A 15,202-nucleotide genomic window follows, 5' to 3' on the forward strand; every position below is an offset into this window, starting at 1 on the left:
ATACATTAGAAAGTGTAGGTCTTGCCAGCTCTACGCACCCAACACGCATCGCTCGAAGAATGAACTTGTTCCAGTCACCTCTTCATGGCCATTTCAGAAGTGGGCCATTGATGTGACAGGCCCATTTCCTACAGCAGCAGGAAACGTTCAGTTCCTAGTGGTAGCCATCGACTACTTCACCAAGTGGATAGAAGCAAAACCCTTAGCCCAAACAACCGCAAAACATATTAAAAATTTTATTTGGGAATTTATTATTTGTCGTTTTGGACTTCCACAGACTTTGGTGAGTGATAACGGCACCAACTTTGCTGACAAGAAGCTACAAAAGTGGCTGGAAGAACTTCAAATCACCCACACCTTTACCTCAGTGGCACACCCGCAAGGTAACGGTGAGGTGGAAAGAGCAAATAAAAGCATCGTCGAAGGCATAAAGAAAAGAATCCTGGAACACAGATCCGGCTGGGTAGACGAAGTTCCACACGTCCTTTGGGCAAACAAGAACGCTGAAAAAGGCAAGTACGGGAGAAACCCCGTTCAGCCTCACTTATGGCACTGAAGCCATGGTCCCAGTCGAAATTGGTTTGCCCTCACCAAGGGTCTTGATTCAGCCAGAAGACAATGATGCGGAAAGATGGTTAGACCTTATGCTAACCGAGGAACGCAGAGACTTAGCCGCAGCGCGTGAAGAAAACTACAAGCGACAAATGCAAAAGTACTACAACACGCGGGTAAAACTCTGCAACTTCAATGTAGGAGACTACATATTGCGTAACAACGAGGCTTCAAACCAAGAGCGCCCAGGAAAACTGGCACCGGTCTGGGAAGGACCGTACATTATCAAAGAAGTTTTGGGAAAATGCGCATACCGGCTCGAAAGGCTCGATGGCACTCCTATCCCAAGAACATGGAAAGGAGCTCAATTACGCAAATGTTACATGTAGATCAATTCCAAACTTGTAAAGAAAAGGCCTAGAGCCACTTCTAATGGAAATGATTCTCCTTTATCACATTGTGTTGATAGCCTTACCTTTATACTTATGAACTTCCCACACTGATATGCCGGTATTCACCGCATAAATATGGGAAGAAGTAAGTCGTTGCGTGTGGAAGGCGGCAAAACCCGCATAAACACATAAAACGGTAAAAATTTCTAAGGAAAAGATAAGGAAAACCTTCACGCAGGTCAGCTATAAGTGAAGTTTGGACATCCCAATAAATGAAAGTGACGGTCCTACCCGCACAATCATGATAGAGGAAACTGAATATTAACCTATTGGTAACCGCGCGTCGAAAGGTTAACTTATTCAAAACACTTAGAAAATTTTAAAGGAAAAGATGAGGAAAACTTCCACGCAGGTCAGATATAGGTAAAGTTTAGCCATCCTACTAAGTGAAAGTGACAGTCTTATCCGCACAATCACGAAAGAGGAAGCAAAACTTTAGCTTATTATCTGCCACGTTGAAAAGTTAACTTATCTAAGTACTCAAGAAATTGCTAAGTTAGAACAAAATATGCGCGAAATAAACAAGGCAAGGCATTAACAAATAATCTTTATTCCATCAACATTCAAACATTACAAGAATTGCTGGGTACATACCCGCATACAAAATTAGGAGTCTACAAACATAAAAATATACTCTAATGGTGGAAAGGGATATAAAGTATCAAGCTTCAGGACCACTCCCACTTGGACCCGCACCATCAGTATAGTGTGGCGGTTCAAGGAAAGCTTTGAGGATAGTTAGCCCATCATCATCAGCAGCAATCTCGTTTACCTTCTCCACCACCGGATGCGGGAAGGCGGCATACTGATTCACTGCTTGGTCATGCAGCTTCAGTATCCACATTGTAAAGAGGGAAGTTGGAAGGCGGAATGCCTTGTTCAACAAACCCTAGACCAAGCAAGAAGCCAGCCTTTTCCCCATCCTCATGAGAAGCGTTGAGGGCTGCGCTCATCGCATCGTCATATGATGTGTTCGTGAACACCCGATGCACAACCTAAAAAATAGAAGTATATCAAAAACTCTTCTAAGGAAAAGCGTAAAGAAATTGTGAAACTACGCATACCTGAGACAACGCTTCTCGGAGAAACCATTCCTTGGTAACCAGAGCCTCCTGGAGGGCAGCTTGAGCTTCATTACGGGCGCGTTCGGCTTCGTTCTTTGTAAGGTTAGCAAGCAACACATCTTTGGCTGCAGCCTCTTCGACGCCCTTTAGCTTACGCTCAGTGTGGTCAAGCACCCCCATCTGGTCCAAGATCTCTTGGAGCTTCTTGGCATCTTCCATGGCCAAGGCATCATGAGCCTGCTGGAGCCTCTCTAATTTGGCTTTAAGTTCCTCATTTTCGATGCGTAGAGGCTCAGCAGCAGCTTCAGCCTTGGTGGCCCTCTCGGTTGCGTTCCGTGCAGTTTCCTTAGCCAACCGAAGCTGTTCATTAACAGCTTGGGCGGCCTTGGAACGGGCCTCGAGACGAGCCTGAACTTCAACCTCAAGGACCTTGAAGGCCTTCTCCTTCTCCGCAGCAACGGCAGAGAGCCTCCTGTTCTCCTCCCGGACAGCCCGCGCCTGAGCTACTTCTTGGATACGAGCTGCCTTTAACTTGTCGTTTTCACGACAAAGCAGCTCGACGCGCGGCTGCATCCGGGCTACGAGAATGCGGAGCTCATTTGTCAACCTACCCTCCTGGTAGCTTGACATTGCTTCCCCCAGCGCCCCACTTGGGGCGGCGTGGCACGCCCACTCGACGCATTCCACAGGCGTCCGAAGGGTTGTTCCTCGGCGGATGTTCCATCATGGAACATACACTTCATTGGAATCCGACACTGCAAAAGCAAAAAACAGTTAGGAAAAGATGATAAAAAAAATGTATATAAAATAAAATAATAAAAGGCCAAAATAACCCTACGCACCTGTAGGGTCGACGACAGGCCTGTAGCCACCAAACCCATCACCCGAACCTAACGGATATCCATCCAAGAGGTCAGGCAGATGGGAAGGAGGCAGAGATTGGCTTGACGCCCCAACCCCGGACATACCTGAAGGACCGGCCGTAGTCGCCGGCGCCGGAGGAGGCATAGCGGAGGCCGCCGTGGTAGAAACCAACGGAGGTGAACTCACCGGAGGTGAACTCACAACCGCGGCCGCGGCTGTGGAAGAATCCACAGAAACACTCACCGCCGGCTCAGTGAAGGAATCAGTGAATATGGCACTGACAGCCGGCGGAGACGTCGTCACAGTTGGAACAGTTGGCTCAACCGGGTGAGCAACTGAACCAACAACTGAAGCAGGCGCAGTCGCCTGGGTCATCGCCTCAGGTAGGTTGACCAAACCTACCGTCATGGGTCCGGAGGTGCTCCTCCCCGCTCCACCCTAGAATGCGGTAGCATCCACGCCTGCACAAAGAAGATATATAAGTATAATGGCGGAAAGTTATGCAGTTAAGATAAAGGAAGTATACTTACGGGTCCTTTTGAGCTTGAAGGTGCGAACGGGCGGGGACGAACCCGATGGAGCCGGCCTCTTCGTACCGGTCACCGTCATTGTCCTGGGCTGCTCGGAGGTGACAGCCGTTTCAACCTCCAGAGCAGTGGTCTCAACACCACCCGGGTTCCCCGCCGCCTCTTCACTCTCGGTCTCCGACTCAGACCGGTTCACCTGGTCGGCAGTGGAGGCTACCTTCGCCTTGCCCTTCCCGCCAGCAGCCTTCTTCTTCCGCGCAAGAAAAGGACCATTTGCGGATTCCTCATCAGAAGATGACAAGATTAGAGGAATTCCAGCAGAGGTTTCAGCATTCAGAGGGCGAGGGTTAAATACTCTTTTACCTGGCCGCGTGGCGCTCAGTATTTCGTGGCCTGGCGGGTAGGCCTCCACAAACCGATCCGCAGTCTGCGCAAGGATGGGCAACTCGTTCTCGTCAAGAGCACGAGTACCCAACCGAGCGAGACCGTCAGCTTCCCGCGGATGCAGGAGGGACTGCAAGTCATTTCCCTCTGAAATAAAAAGAAAAACAGTTAGAAAAAACCTTAAATCAACAAAGAAGACGGAGCATACCGTAAGGGATAAAGTTCAAACCGTATTCAAGTACGATGGAAATCTGTGGCGCATCCGCCCCAGCATCCTTCCACACCCTGCTCATACCGAGCATCACCATCCCGGACTCCGGAAAGCGGTAAACCGGAGTCTGGATCCGGGAAATCTTGGAGAACCATTCCGCCTCCTGGTAGTTGGAGGCGTGAAGGCCGGGGAGAGCTCTCCCATTCTTAAATGTCATCGCTATAGGGATGACACGGGCAGAGATGTAAAAGAACTCCCGCTTCAAAGACCGAAGACTGGGCTCGGTAGCGCAGATCTTCAAACCCTTGATCCGGGTGACTAGGGTGTACCAGCCTTGGATGCACCTCCAGGAGTAGAAGGTCATCAGGCGGTCGACGTGGGGATCCACGCCAAGAATGAGGCACACCCACTCAAAATGGCGGATCTTGGCGATCGCCATTGGGTGTACCTCGGTCAGGTGCACACCGTGTCTATCCAGACGACAGTATACAAACTTCGTTAACGGGAACCTAAGATTCCCATAGACGAAGAAGGCGGCATATACCCCTATTTTGCCCTTGGGTGCATCGTACACCGTCTGGTGTGGCTCCGGAAACTCAGGCTCGAACGGCTCGAGCATGAACTTCCGGACGATGTACCGGTAAAGCTCGATGGGAAGAGCACACTGGCATTCGCCAGCAGTGCTCTTATCGTCCTTATCGGACGTAGACGTCGGGTTCTCGACATACAAGTCAGACTCCTCGACGGTAGCTTCTGGATCATGAGTAAACATGTTTTGGAGGTAAAGAACGATTTCAGGAGAATGCTCGACAGAAAGTTAAGAGTATTCGCCGGAAATCGCTTAGAAGAAGAAGAAAGAAGTGAAAGTGTGGATTACCGTGAACCCTCTCCCCCTTTATATACTCATCGCAATGAATGCGATGAATTTAATGCGGAGGAGAGAGAAAAGAGCTGGTGCAATGAAACTATGACACGTGGAAAAAGCAAGCTGGCAACAGCTGTTGACGGGACGCGCGCCGTAAAATCCGCACCCACGCGCCCGAAAAATCGCGCCCACGCGCCTGAAAAAGCGTCTGGAATGACCATATATTGTCACGTCGCCATAACTTCCTGCACGTCCTGACACTGTCAGAAGAAACCGTCGGACGACGTTTCAACAGTTTGGACTGTTCTTATCCTTTCACCAACTCTTCGAATTTCAAAAAGATTCAAAAGTAAGCGGGACTATACCCCTTGCCTTGGCAACCAAGTAACTATAAGACAGGTGCGAGTACAGTGTCAAAGCAAAACCCTTCACATACTTAGCACCCGCAGGGAATGGACGCCAAGAATACCTTGGAAGTAAGATAACTATAAGACGAGTGCGGGTACAGTGTCAAGGCGAAACCCTTCACATACTTAGCACTCGCAGGGAATTGAAACCAAGAAGGATCTTCTGGGCCATGCTTGCGAAAAGGGAAATAACATCCCCGCATAGCGGGAACGTTGAGAACTAGATTGTTTGAAGCTCCAGGATGGAATTGGTTCTTTAACATAATTGATCACTATGTTTAAAACTACCAAAACCTCGTGGAGAATCTACACAAGTGAAACTCAACGCTCCTGACTTGCGAGGAGGTTACACACCTACCCGCATCATACCCAAAGATCAAGCAGAAAAGTCGGGAATTTCTGCACGTGACATTAGGGAAACCGCGGGAAGAATCCCCACGGACAACCTTAAAACTAAATCATTTTCAAAACCCCTTGCTTAAGTCCAAAGTTCACCTCACTTATTAACAATTCATGAGAAGAACATTGGACTGGGGGGATTTGAAGAGGTAGGTCCCAGCAGAGCCCAGTTGGACCCGCAAGACTCACCTTGCAGAGGGACGTCTGCGCAAGGACCAATTGGTTCCGCAGGACCCACCATGCTCAGAGATGAAGACCTTACGTGCAGTACGCCAGCTGTTCCCGCAGGGAAAGCCTCCCAATGGTGAAGTACCCCGCTTGTCCCCGCAGCTGCGAATACAAGCCATCAGGGAAGGCTACCCGCACTAATAGAAAGGCTACACGCACAAGGCACTAACTCTCAATAATTCAGTGTCACCTGAAGGAATGAGCAAGGCGGGAATACTCCCGCCCAAATGAGCCAGTCCGTATGCTTCTGGAAGATCTTTTGTACTATACCTGCCAAGGTATGGACAAAATAGACAAGATCTGACCAAAGCAGCCCATGAACCAATCACAGGGTGACAGTTCACCGACAACAGTACGAGGAGGAGCATGCTCTAGTACTGTTTGTCACTATTAGCCGCTGCCTACTCACCAACCCTTGTCATGGCACGCACAAAGCCTGCAGTTGGTGGAAAGGGAACAGTACACAGCCGGCCTTGTCACTATCAGCCGCTGCCTACCCACCAACCAGCATGGCACGTGCGTAGCCCATAGTTGGTAGAAAAGGAATATTATACAGCTGGCTGTACCTGCTTGGAAACCTACATTCGGCTATAAATACTCCAACACCTTGGAACGGTATCATCATCTTGTATCTTACCTTCACTAGCTATTTCTCTCAATATACACTTATATTCAGAGCAATCTAGTCTGATTCTCACGCCGGAGGGTGGTCACAAGGAGGAACCCCCCCCCCTTCTCAGTGACGAGCTCACGGTGTCTGTTTTGCAGGTCATCTGAAGAACATCATTCTTTGCCGGACCTAACCCTCGTGGGAAACATTACTTAACCCCCAGATTATCCATAATCTGCCCGGGGTCACCTAGTGTTTCTTCAGGAAGGTATAATTCTGCCTCCATACATAGCTCTAGCCGTCCGTCCTAGGCCGGGTGTTTGGGACTTTTTGCGTGTCAATGTTGACGAACTGAGCGTGGAGGAACTTAGTGTTTCAGAATACTTAATTTTCAAGGAGGAACTTGTGGATGGCCAGTGAGTATTACCTCTTTCATCTGTCACCTAAACTAGCTAGGAGAGCCTTTAATCTAGCCGAGTTTCGGTCGTTTAGTACCAGGCTTTTAATATCGAGCCATAGCTTGCTGAACGAGCTTTTCATTTATCTAGTTAAATTTGATTTAATGTTATATTTTTTATAGAAAAGTTGTTATGCATAAGATTGCGATAAAAATAGTATGTTTTACCCTATATACCCGTATATAGGGTTGAATTATTTTACAAAGGCTAACAAAAATGAAAAGTGTGAGAAGCCATAGTTGATTGGCATGTGTCAAGTGGGGGACCAAATGTAAAAGGGTATAAAAGTAATAGTACATATTTTCCCCACATGCAAGTCACATGTCAATTCCCCTATTTAAAACGTCAATAACTTTTTAATGCAACATTATTTTCTAAAAAATATTTCACCATAATAACAAGCGTTTTATCTTTAATATGAGTATGACTTTTTATATAAAAATAAAAAAAAATTACGTCATTGTCATTGTTTCTTTGTGTCTTTTCGTCATTGTATCTTTCTGTTTGTCATTGTGTTTTTTTGGTCATTGTGTCTTTCAAATCATCATTGTGTTTTTTTAAATGCTAGTTTATATGGTTGTGTAATAATAATACGTAAATATAATGATAAAATAACAACGAATTATCAAATACATAAAACACCATAAAACACAATGATGAATACATATAACACAATAACCTGAAACGTAAAACACAATGGTGAATACATATAACACAATAACCTGAAACGTAAAACACAATGGAAAGTACATATTATGCAATGATGTGAACGTAATACATAATGACTAAAACACAATGATAGGTAGAAAGACAAATAATGAGCACAAAGACACAATGACAAACCAAAAGACATAATGATGTAATCTTTGTTTTAATTGTTATCTTTAATATGAGCATCATTTGATAACACAATATAACACAATGCATAGAAAAACCCAACTAAAAATCATAATTAACAATCAATAACACAATATAAAAAACCTACTAATTTTTTTTATTTTTATTAACAATATGGTACTCATATTAAAGATAAAAAACCCTTGTTATCATGGTGAAATTGTTTTAAAAAAATAATGTTGCATGAAAAAGTTATGGGCGTTTTAAAATGGTGGGGGAATTGACATGTACCTTGCATGTGGAAAGAGAAAGAGAAAGTCAACAAAAATGGGTTATTACCTTTATGTCCTTTTCATCAATTTATTTTCTTAAATTAATCTCCAGCATTCAAATCTAAAATCAATGGATTAGATTCCTTCTCATCTTTTTTGTTGTCCTTTGTATTTTAACTTTACCCAACTTATTTATCATACTAGTTATAGAAATATAAAATAAAATAATTAATTAGTAAATATTAAATGAGCCCAAGCTTCAACTATCAACCTCCCGAATCTAAACTAGTTTTTATTTATTTAACTTTTATTTAGTATGCTCAATCTATATTTATATTAGAAAAATTGTAATAAGAATAATTAAATAGTATATTACATGTTATATATAAAACTATAATTATACGTATATAATAATTAAATAGTATATTACATGCTATATAAAAAACTATAATTATACGTATATGTTAAAATAATGTTAAAATAAATAAATAAATAGTAGACAAGCTAAGCTCTAGTTTGAGGCTAGCTTGAAAATTTTAGTCTTAACCAGCGAGCTAGCTTTAGATCTTTTCTACGCTCTAAACAAGCCGAGTGCATGGGCCCGTGAGTCTTCCACTAACAGGCCCATGGGTTATTTCAATATGGTCAAAGTGGCAAGAATAATGATTTCATCCAAGGTGGTTTCAACTTTGAACCAATTTAATCAAGTCTTGCTAGCCCATTCAATAATTGTTCCTACTGGAGCCGACCTGATAAAACCTGACCGACCCTAGCTCTCGCGGTCCGATTCTAGGGTATGATATTGGGTGGCTTTCGGTTTTGGTTCCTGGCCAGTCTTGTCCGGTTTCGACCCGTTACTCACCCCTACTAACGGCCCGTGAGTTTTACGCTAAGTCGCTAACGGGCCTGTGAGTTTCCCGTTAACAATCCATTAATTTTCCATTAATGGGGTATCATAAAAGGATTTGAACTGATGTGGAAGAACACCTTAATTTACAGTTGCGGACCTAAGAGCCCGTTTGTGCTGGAACTTGATCTGGAGCCATTCAATGCTACATTTCCTCTAATGTCACGCTCTTCATCTATCGGCAATGGAGTTCAGTTCCTCAACCGCCACCTCTCGTCCATCATGTTCCGTAACAAAGATTGCATGGATCCGTTTCTTCATTTCCTTCGCGCCCATAAACATAACGGATACGTGAGTTTAATCTTTTAATCCACTAAAACATGTATGCTTGAGTTCAGTACCTTCAGTTTCCAAATAATATTAAGCATTTTGCAGGCAATGATGTTGAATGACCGTATACAAACCATGTCTAAACTCGAGTCTTCGTTAGCAAAGGCGGAGGATCATCTCTCTAAGCTCCCACCTAATACACCATACTCTGAGTTTGAATATGTGTCAGTATATAATATCTCAATTCTAATTCAAGTTACACTCACAGAAAAGAAAATTTGAACCTTTTGTTGTTAATCATGTGGATGCAGATTTCAAGGATTGGGGTTCGAGAGAGGTTGGGGAGATAACTCTGAAAGGGTTCTCAACATGATGCATCTTCTCTCTGAGATTCTTCAAGCACCTGATCCTTCAACTCTTGAAAAGTTTCTTGGAAAGATACCGATGATTTTTAATGTTGTTGTGCTATCCATTCATGGTTACTTTGGGCAAGCCAATGTTTTGGGTTTGCCCGACACGGGTGGTCAGGTTAGGTGCTTCCTTTAATCTTTTATTTGGTGTATTGCGCTTGTGCATGGTCTACATATTGATGGTTGTTTTTTGTGTTTGAAATGAAGATTGTGTATATATTGGATCAAGTGCGGTCATTAGAGAATGAAATGCTGCTTAAATTAAGGCTGCGAGGACTCGATATCAAACCCAAGATTCTGATAGTAAGTATTATTACTTTATTAGTAAATTGGTTACAATTGTTGGTTGGGATGTTCACGGTCCGGTTTGGACAGTTTCGGCCTGGGCCAAAATGCTAACTACAGTTTCAGAAAACTACTAAAAAATAATTGAATTTATTCAATTTCTTTCAAAATGATAGATATAGTTTGAATTAGACGGGCCTGTTGCAGGTTTTAAACCGTCGGTCGGGCCGTTAATTAAATGGTCAAAACATAACAGTATAAATCACAGACCGACCAACTTATTTGAGTTTGGACGGTTCAGAGAGTTTTAACGGTTTATGAGCACTAGTTGATTTATATAACTACGGTTTTTCTTTTTTTTTTTTAAATCAGTTTCAACGGTTTGTGAGCACTCATTGTCTAAGCATATATTTATAAGTGCAGTTTTTTAATTTTGTTTTAGGTCACTCGATTGATACCGAATGCCAAAGGTACTTCATGCAACCAGCGACTAGAGAGGGTCAGTGGAACCAAATATACATACATATTGCGTGTCCCTTTTAGGACCGAGAAAGGGGTACTCGGTAAATGGATATCAAGGTTTGACATATGGCCTTATTTGGAGGCGTTTACAACGGTAATTCAGTTAATCAAATCGCACTCCCATAACCTTCCTACAGTTAATAATCTTACACTTTCACTATACTTATCTTGTTTAATCGTTAACAGGACGCTGCAAGTGAAATTGCTGCTGAGTTGCATGGAGTTCCAGATCTCTTAATCGGAAATTACAGCGATGGGAATCTAGTTGCATCCTTATTATCTCAGAAATTGGGTGTAACACAGGTAAAGTATATAAAAAGTTTTGGTTGAATAAACCCGTCCACGATTCATTTTTCTAATACAAGTATACAATTATAACAAAAAAATGAAATCACAGAGCAACATTGCACATGCGTTAGAGAAAACAAAGTATCCGGACTCCGACTTATATTGGAAGAAATTTGAAGAGACATACCACTTTTCATGTCAATTTACCGCCGACCTTCTAGCCATGAACAATGCAGATTTTATTATCACTAGCACATACCAAGAGATCGCAGGAACGTAAGTGCAATCCTTAATCTTTACACACAATATCGAAACATCATAGATGACAACGCATACATGATATGAGTGTCATATTTCCGCAGGAAGAATACTGTCGGACAATACGAGAATCATTCAGCATTCACGCTTCCGGGCCTGTACCGTGTTGTTCATGGTATAGATGTCTTCGACCCAAAGTTCAACATTGTGTCTCCAGGGGCAGATAATACAATTTACTTTTCATATGCCGATAAGGAGAAACGACTCACATCTCTACATCCCACACTTGAGAAGCTCTTGTTCGACCCCGATCAGAACGATGTGTATATGTAACTCGTTTATCTTACGCTTAAATTGCATTTTAAACCCAATATTTTTTACTATACATTTTAATTCACTCTCTAAAGTCTAAATTCATGTCGATGCAGTGGTAATATAACCGACCCATCTAAACCCATGATTTTCTCAATGGCGAGGCTTGACCATGTGAAGAATATAACCGGTCTGGTCGAGTGCTATGCTAAAAATAATAAGTTGAGGGAACTTGCAAATCTTGTGGTTGTTGCTGGCTATAATGATGTGAAGAAATCAAGTGATAGGGAAGAAATAGCAGAAATTGAGAAGATGCATGATCTTATAAAGCAATACAAGTTGGATGGTCAGATGAGATGGATATCAGCCCAAACAAACCGTGCTCGAAACGGGGAACTTTATCGGTATATCGCGGATGGCAGGGGCATCTTCGTCCAGGTAAATTTTCATATTGATGAATCATTTGTACTATGGGTGTGCATGAAACTCTAAAAGCTGATTCGTAACCAAAATAACCAACCCCAAACAAAGCCGATGATTTAGTTTATGTTTTCATAAAACCGAACTCTCAGTTCCGTTTTGGCCTCGAATTTAATTAAAACCGAATTGAATTTACGGATTATCATTTTTACTAATAATAGTGTAACCCAAGTATTTTAGCCTAAGTGTGTAATAATCAATTAACTCTTTTAAATTATTATTATTATTGTTATTATTATTATTATTAAGATAGGCCCAAATTCATCATTTTGGGTCGGTATTTTTCAGAAGTTTCAAACCCATATCGATATCGAAAATTGAAATTTCATTTTTTGGTTCGATTTGGGCCTAAAAATAGATCCACACAAACTTAACTTTGTGTTTAAATGAAAATGTTAGCCTGCTTTCTATGAAGCTTTTGGGCTAACTGTTGTGGAGGCCATGTCATGTGGGCTCCCAACATTTGCCACGTGCCATGGGGGTCCCGCTGAAATCATTGAAGACGGTGTGTCAGGGTTCCATATTGACCCATATCATCCTGACAAAACTTCGGCTACAATAGCTGATTTCTTTCAAAAGTGTAAGGATCAACCGAGTTATTGGGGTAAGATATCCGAAGGTGGGCTTAAAAGAATAAGCGAAAGGTTAGTATCTATCTTTAATGGTGATCATTAGTAGTGTTTTGATAGTTAATAATTAAGATGCTTGGTGAATAAAAGAAGTTGTGATGTAATTGGTACACATGGAAGATCTACTCGGAACGGTTGATGACTTTAGCCGGAGTATATAGTTTTTGGAAATACGTGTCGAAACTTGAGAGGCGTGAAACCCGACGTTACCTTGAGATTTTTTACATTTTAAAGTTCCGTGAACTTGTAAGATTCTTAGCCAACATATTAGTTTCTACTTGGAGAAGTTTGAGAACCATGATTAAATCTAAAAATTTAGTCCTTTGTTTTAAATTTCATGGGAAAAATCATCTAAAGGTCACTTTGCCCAACAAATTACCTAAGTGGCCTTTTTTGGTCTAGTATTTTAAACTCCAAGCAATTTACTACTACTAGGAGAAGTTTGAGAACTTGGATGAAATCATAAAAATTTAATCCATTGTTTTAAATTTGTTGGGAAAACTATAGGTCACTTTGCCCAACAAATTACCCAAATGGCCTTTTTCGCGATTAAATTGTTAAACCAAGCAATTTGTTAGCGCTGTTTTTTTAGTCACTTTTTTTAGTGTATGTTACGTGCCCAAGGGACTGAATGATGGTATCACAGATCCACATAATTTTCAAATTTTCAAAAACTTCATGAAGTGAGCTGAGATTTTCAAAATGACCAATATTTCCAACGAAATACCTAAGACGAGCTTTTGGGCTATGCGATGTGCGATGTTGTGCTTTTCTGGTTGGTTGGGGCATGATCTTAAAAGTATTTTTGATACACTTATATTTTAGTTGGTTGGTGCTTTGTGACTTTTGTGGAGGGTCAAAAGGACAAGTTTACCAAAGTCCTAGTCAAATCCTTTAGGTAATTTGTTTGGCTAAAGTGGGCATTTGCATGGTGTTCAAACTTAAAGTCAAGTGTCATATCTTGCATTTAGGTCATGATTTATAAAAATTTGGGTTTGATTGCACGCAGGTGAAGTCGGTTCCGTTAGCCGTTGACGATGAGCCATAGGAATGGTTATAAAGAATCGCCCACGGTCTTCTAATGTAATCCAATCACAGATTGGTAACATCTTTCTAGTTGTATATAAATAAATAATAATAAAGTGGGAGTACCCCATTAGAGACGTTGGGCTCAAGTCCTATGTTTGTATGTTATAGTTTGTATTACAAGTAGTTTCGGAGTAACATATGCACATAATGTATGAAGTGCTTCCCTTCTCGTGTGATTTTTTATTTTTCTTTCTTATATGAAAGGTTTTTTATTATTCTTTGATTCTTTCTTATATGAAAGGTCTCTAATTATATTTAATTAAAAAGGTTTATATCATGGGCTTATACGAAACTAAATTAAGTTGGTTAAAAATAACATGCATAGACTGTGGGGTTATAAGATAAGTATTCATAATATGTTGGACGCAACTAAGTAGCTGAAGCTTTACAAACATTAGGAAATACAACTAAGTAGCTGAAGTTTTACAAGACATTAGGAAGTCGGAATTGTCAATTACGCTAGAAAATATCTGATCTGTTTTTAGGGTGGTTGTGTGATATTAGGCGGATGTTGAACACATTAAACTAACGTCCAAGGACTTGGACTTTGAATTTTCTGTAACACCGACTATATTGGTTGTATGTACCATAGACCACGTAAAACTGAATTTTGTTCTAGATTTTTGGATGGACTCAATTAATTTCCAATCAGTCGGTTTATTTAACGTGCAATCCTTTTGTTGGGATCTCCTATTTGTAGAAAGGAAAGATATCTATGTAATTGATTTTATTGATATTGAGTAGAAGATTTCAAAGCCAATTATGAAACGCAAGAAAAAATATATATTTTTTAGAAAAAGAAAACAAAACGCAAGAAACGAGTTACACCAAAAAGAAAAAAAAACAAACAAACTAGTAGTTAAATTGGTAAATGTGACTTTTAAAGTTATAATGAAAGTATATGTAAAGTAAAATAATTATTATATAAATTGTATTTATTAAAATAAATCAAAATAGGTATATTCGCAAATTTTTTTAATTAAAGATAACGAAACAAGCAATTGAATTTTTAGATTCGATAAATATGAAATTAAGGGGCTTTAGAGGAAGTTGTTGGAATTGTGGATGAGTAAATGTGCTCGGATGAGTAAATGTGCAATTAAGGAGCGTTTGTAAGGAACATATGCAATTGTCGCTAATTAAGTAACGTATTTACAATCACATATAACAAATTATAACCACGTAACATATATCTTTGTAATTACATATACGTATATATTCTGTATATATTCGCATATTATCTTTTATAGGCATTAAACATCCATACTTAATTACGTACCGGTTTATATAATCACGTAACGGCTTACATAATCACATAACGCTTTTAAAAGATTTACCAAAAGACAAATTGGATTGTATTAATTTCACAATTTTGCAGCTGGTCAATAATAATCTTATCTGGAAAAATTTTGCCAGTCCTGCGTTTCACCCTATTTTTTCAAACTGATGTTTTGGAGTTTTTGATCAGAAAGATGATGCAGGTCGATTAATATAAAACTTATCTCGAAACAGTCTATAAACGGCTAAGACAGCCTCGAATCAAATTCTTAGAAATAATAAGAGGCTATATTAATTATGAATATTCTAAAGTTATATTATAATAACTATTAAAAGATTTTGTG

At 40.9% G+C, this 15,202-nt stretch overlaps 1 protein-coding gene across 1 annotated transcript; it reads left to right on the forward strand.

Annotated features, from left to right (window-relative positions):
• Positions 1-9,148: 9,148 nt before the first annotated feature.
• On the forward strand, positions 9,149-11,895 carry LOC143571272 (sucrose synthase 2-like). Its single transcript, XM_077056742.1, has 9 exons — positions 9,149-9,328; positions 9,413-9,531; positions 9,619-9,835; positions 9,925-10,020; positions 10,445-10,618; positions 10,711-10,827; positions 10,922-11,088; positions 11,175-11,399; positions 11,499-11,895. Exons 1-9 carry the CDS (start codon positions 9,197-9,199, stop codon positions 11,872-11,874), a joined length of 1,623 nt encoding a protein of 540 aa, XP_076912857.1. The 5' UTR covers positions 9,149-9,196; the 3' UTR covers positions 11,875-11,895.
• The last annotated feature ends 3,307 nt before the right edge of the window (positions 11,896-15,202 follow it).

The sequence above is a fragment of the Bidens hawaiensis genome, unplaced genomic scaffold (assembly GCF_021521415.1).
Source record: "Bidens hawaiensis isolate Kalapana, Puna unplaced genomic scaffold, B.hawaiensis_p1.1 tig00025332_1, whole genome shotgun sequence".
In the NCBI taxonomy this organism is placed as follows: Eukaryota; Viridiplantae; Streptophyta; class Magnoliopsida; order Asterales; family Asteraceae; genus Bidens; species Bidens hawaiensis.

Coding starts and splice junctions, on each gene's coding strand:
- LOC143571272 (XM_077056742.1), top strand. CDS start 9,197: ATGTCACGCTCTTCATCTATCGGCAATGGAGTTCAGTTCCTCAACCGC. Junction 9,532..9,618: donor TACTCTGAGTTTGAATATGT/GTCAGTATATAA, acceptor ATGTGGATGCAG/ATTTCAAGGATTGGGGTTCG. Junction 10,828..10,921: donor AGAAATTGGGTGTAACACAG/GTAAAGTATATA, acceptor ATGAAATCACAG/AGCAACATTGCACATGCGTT.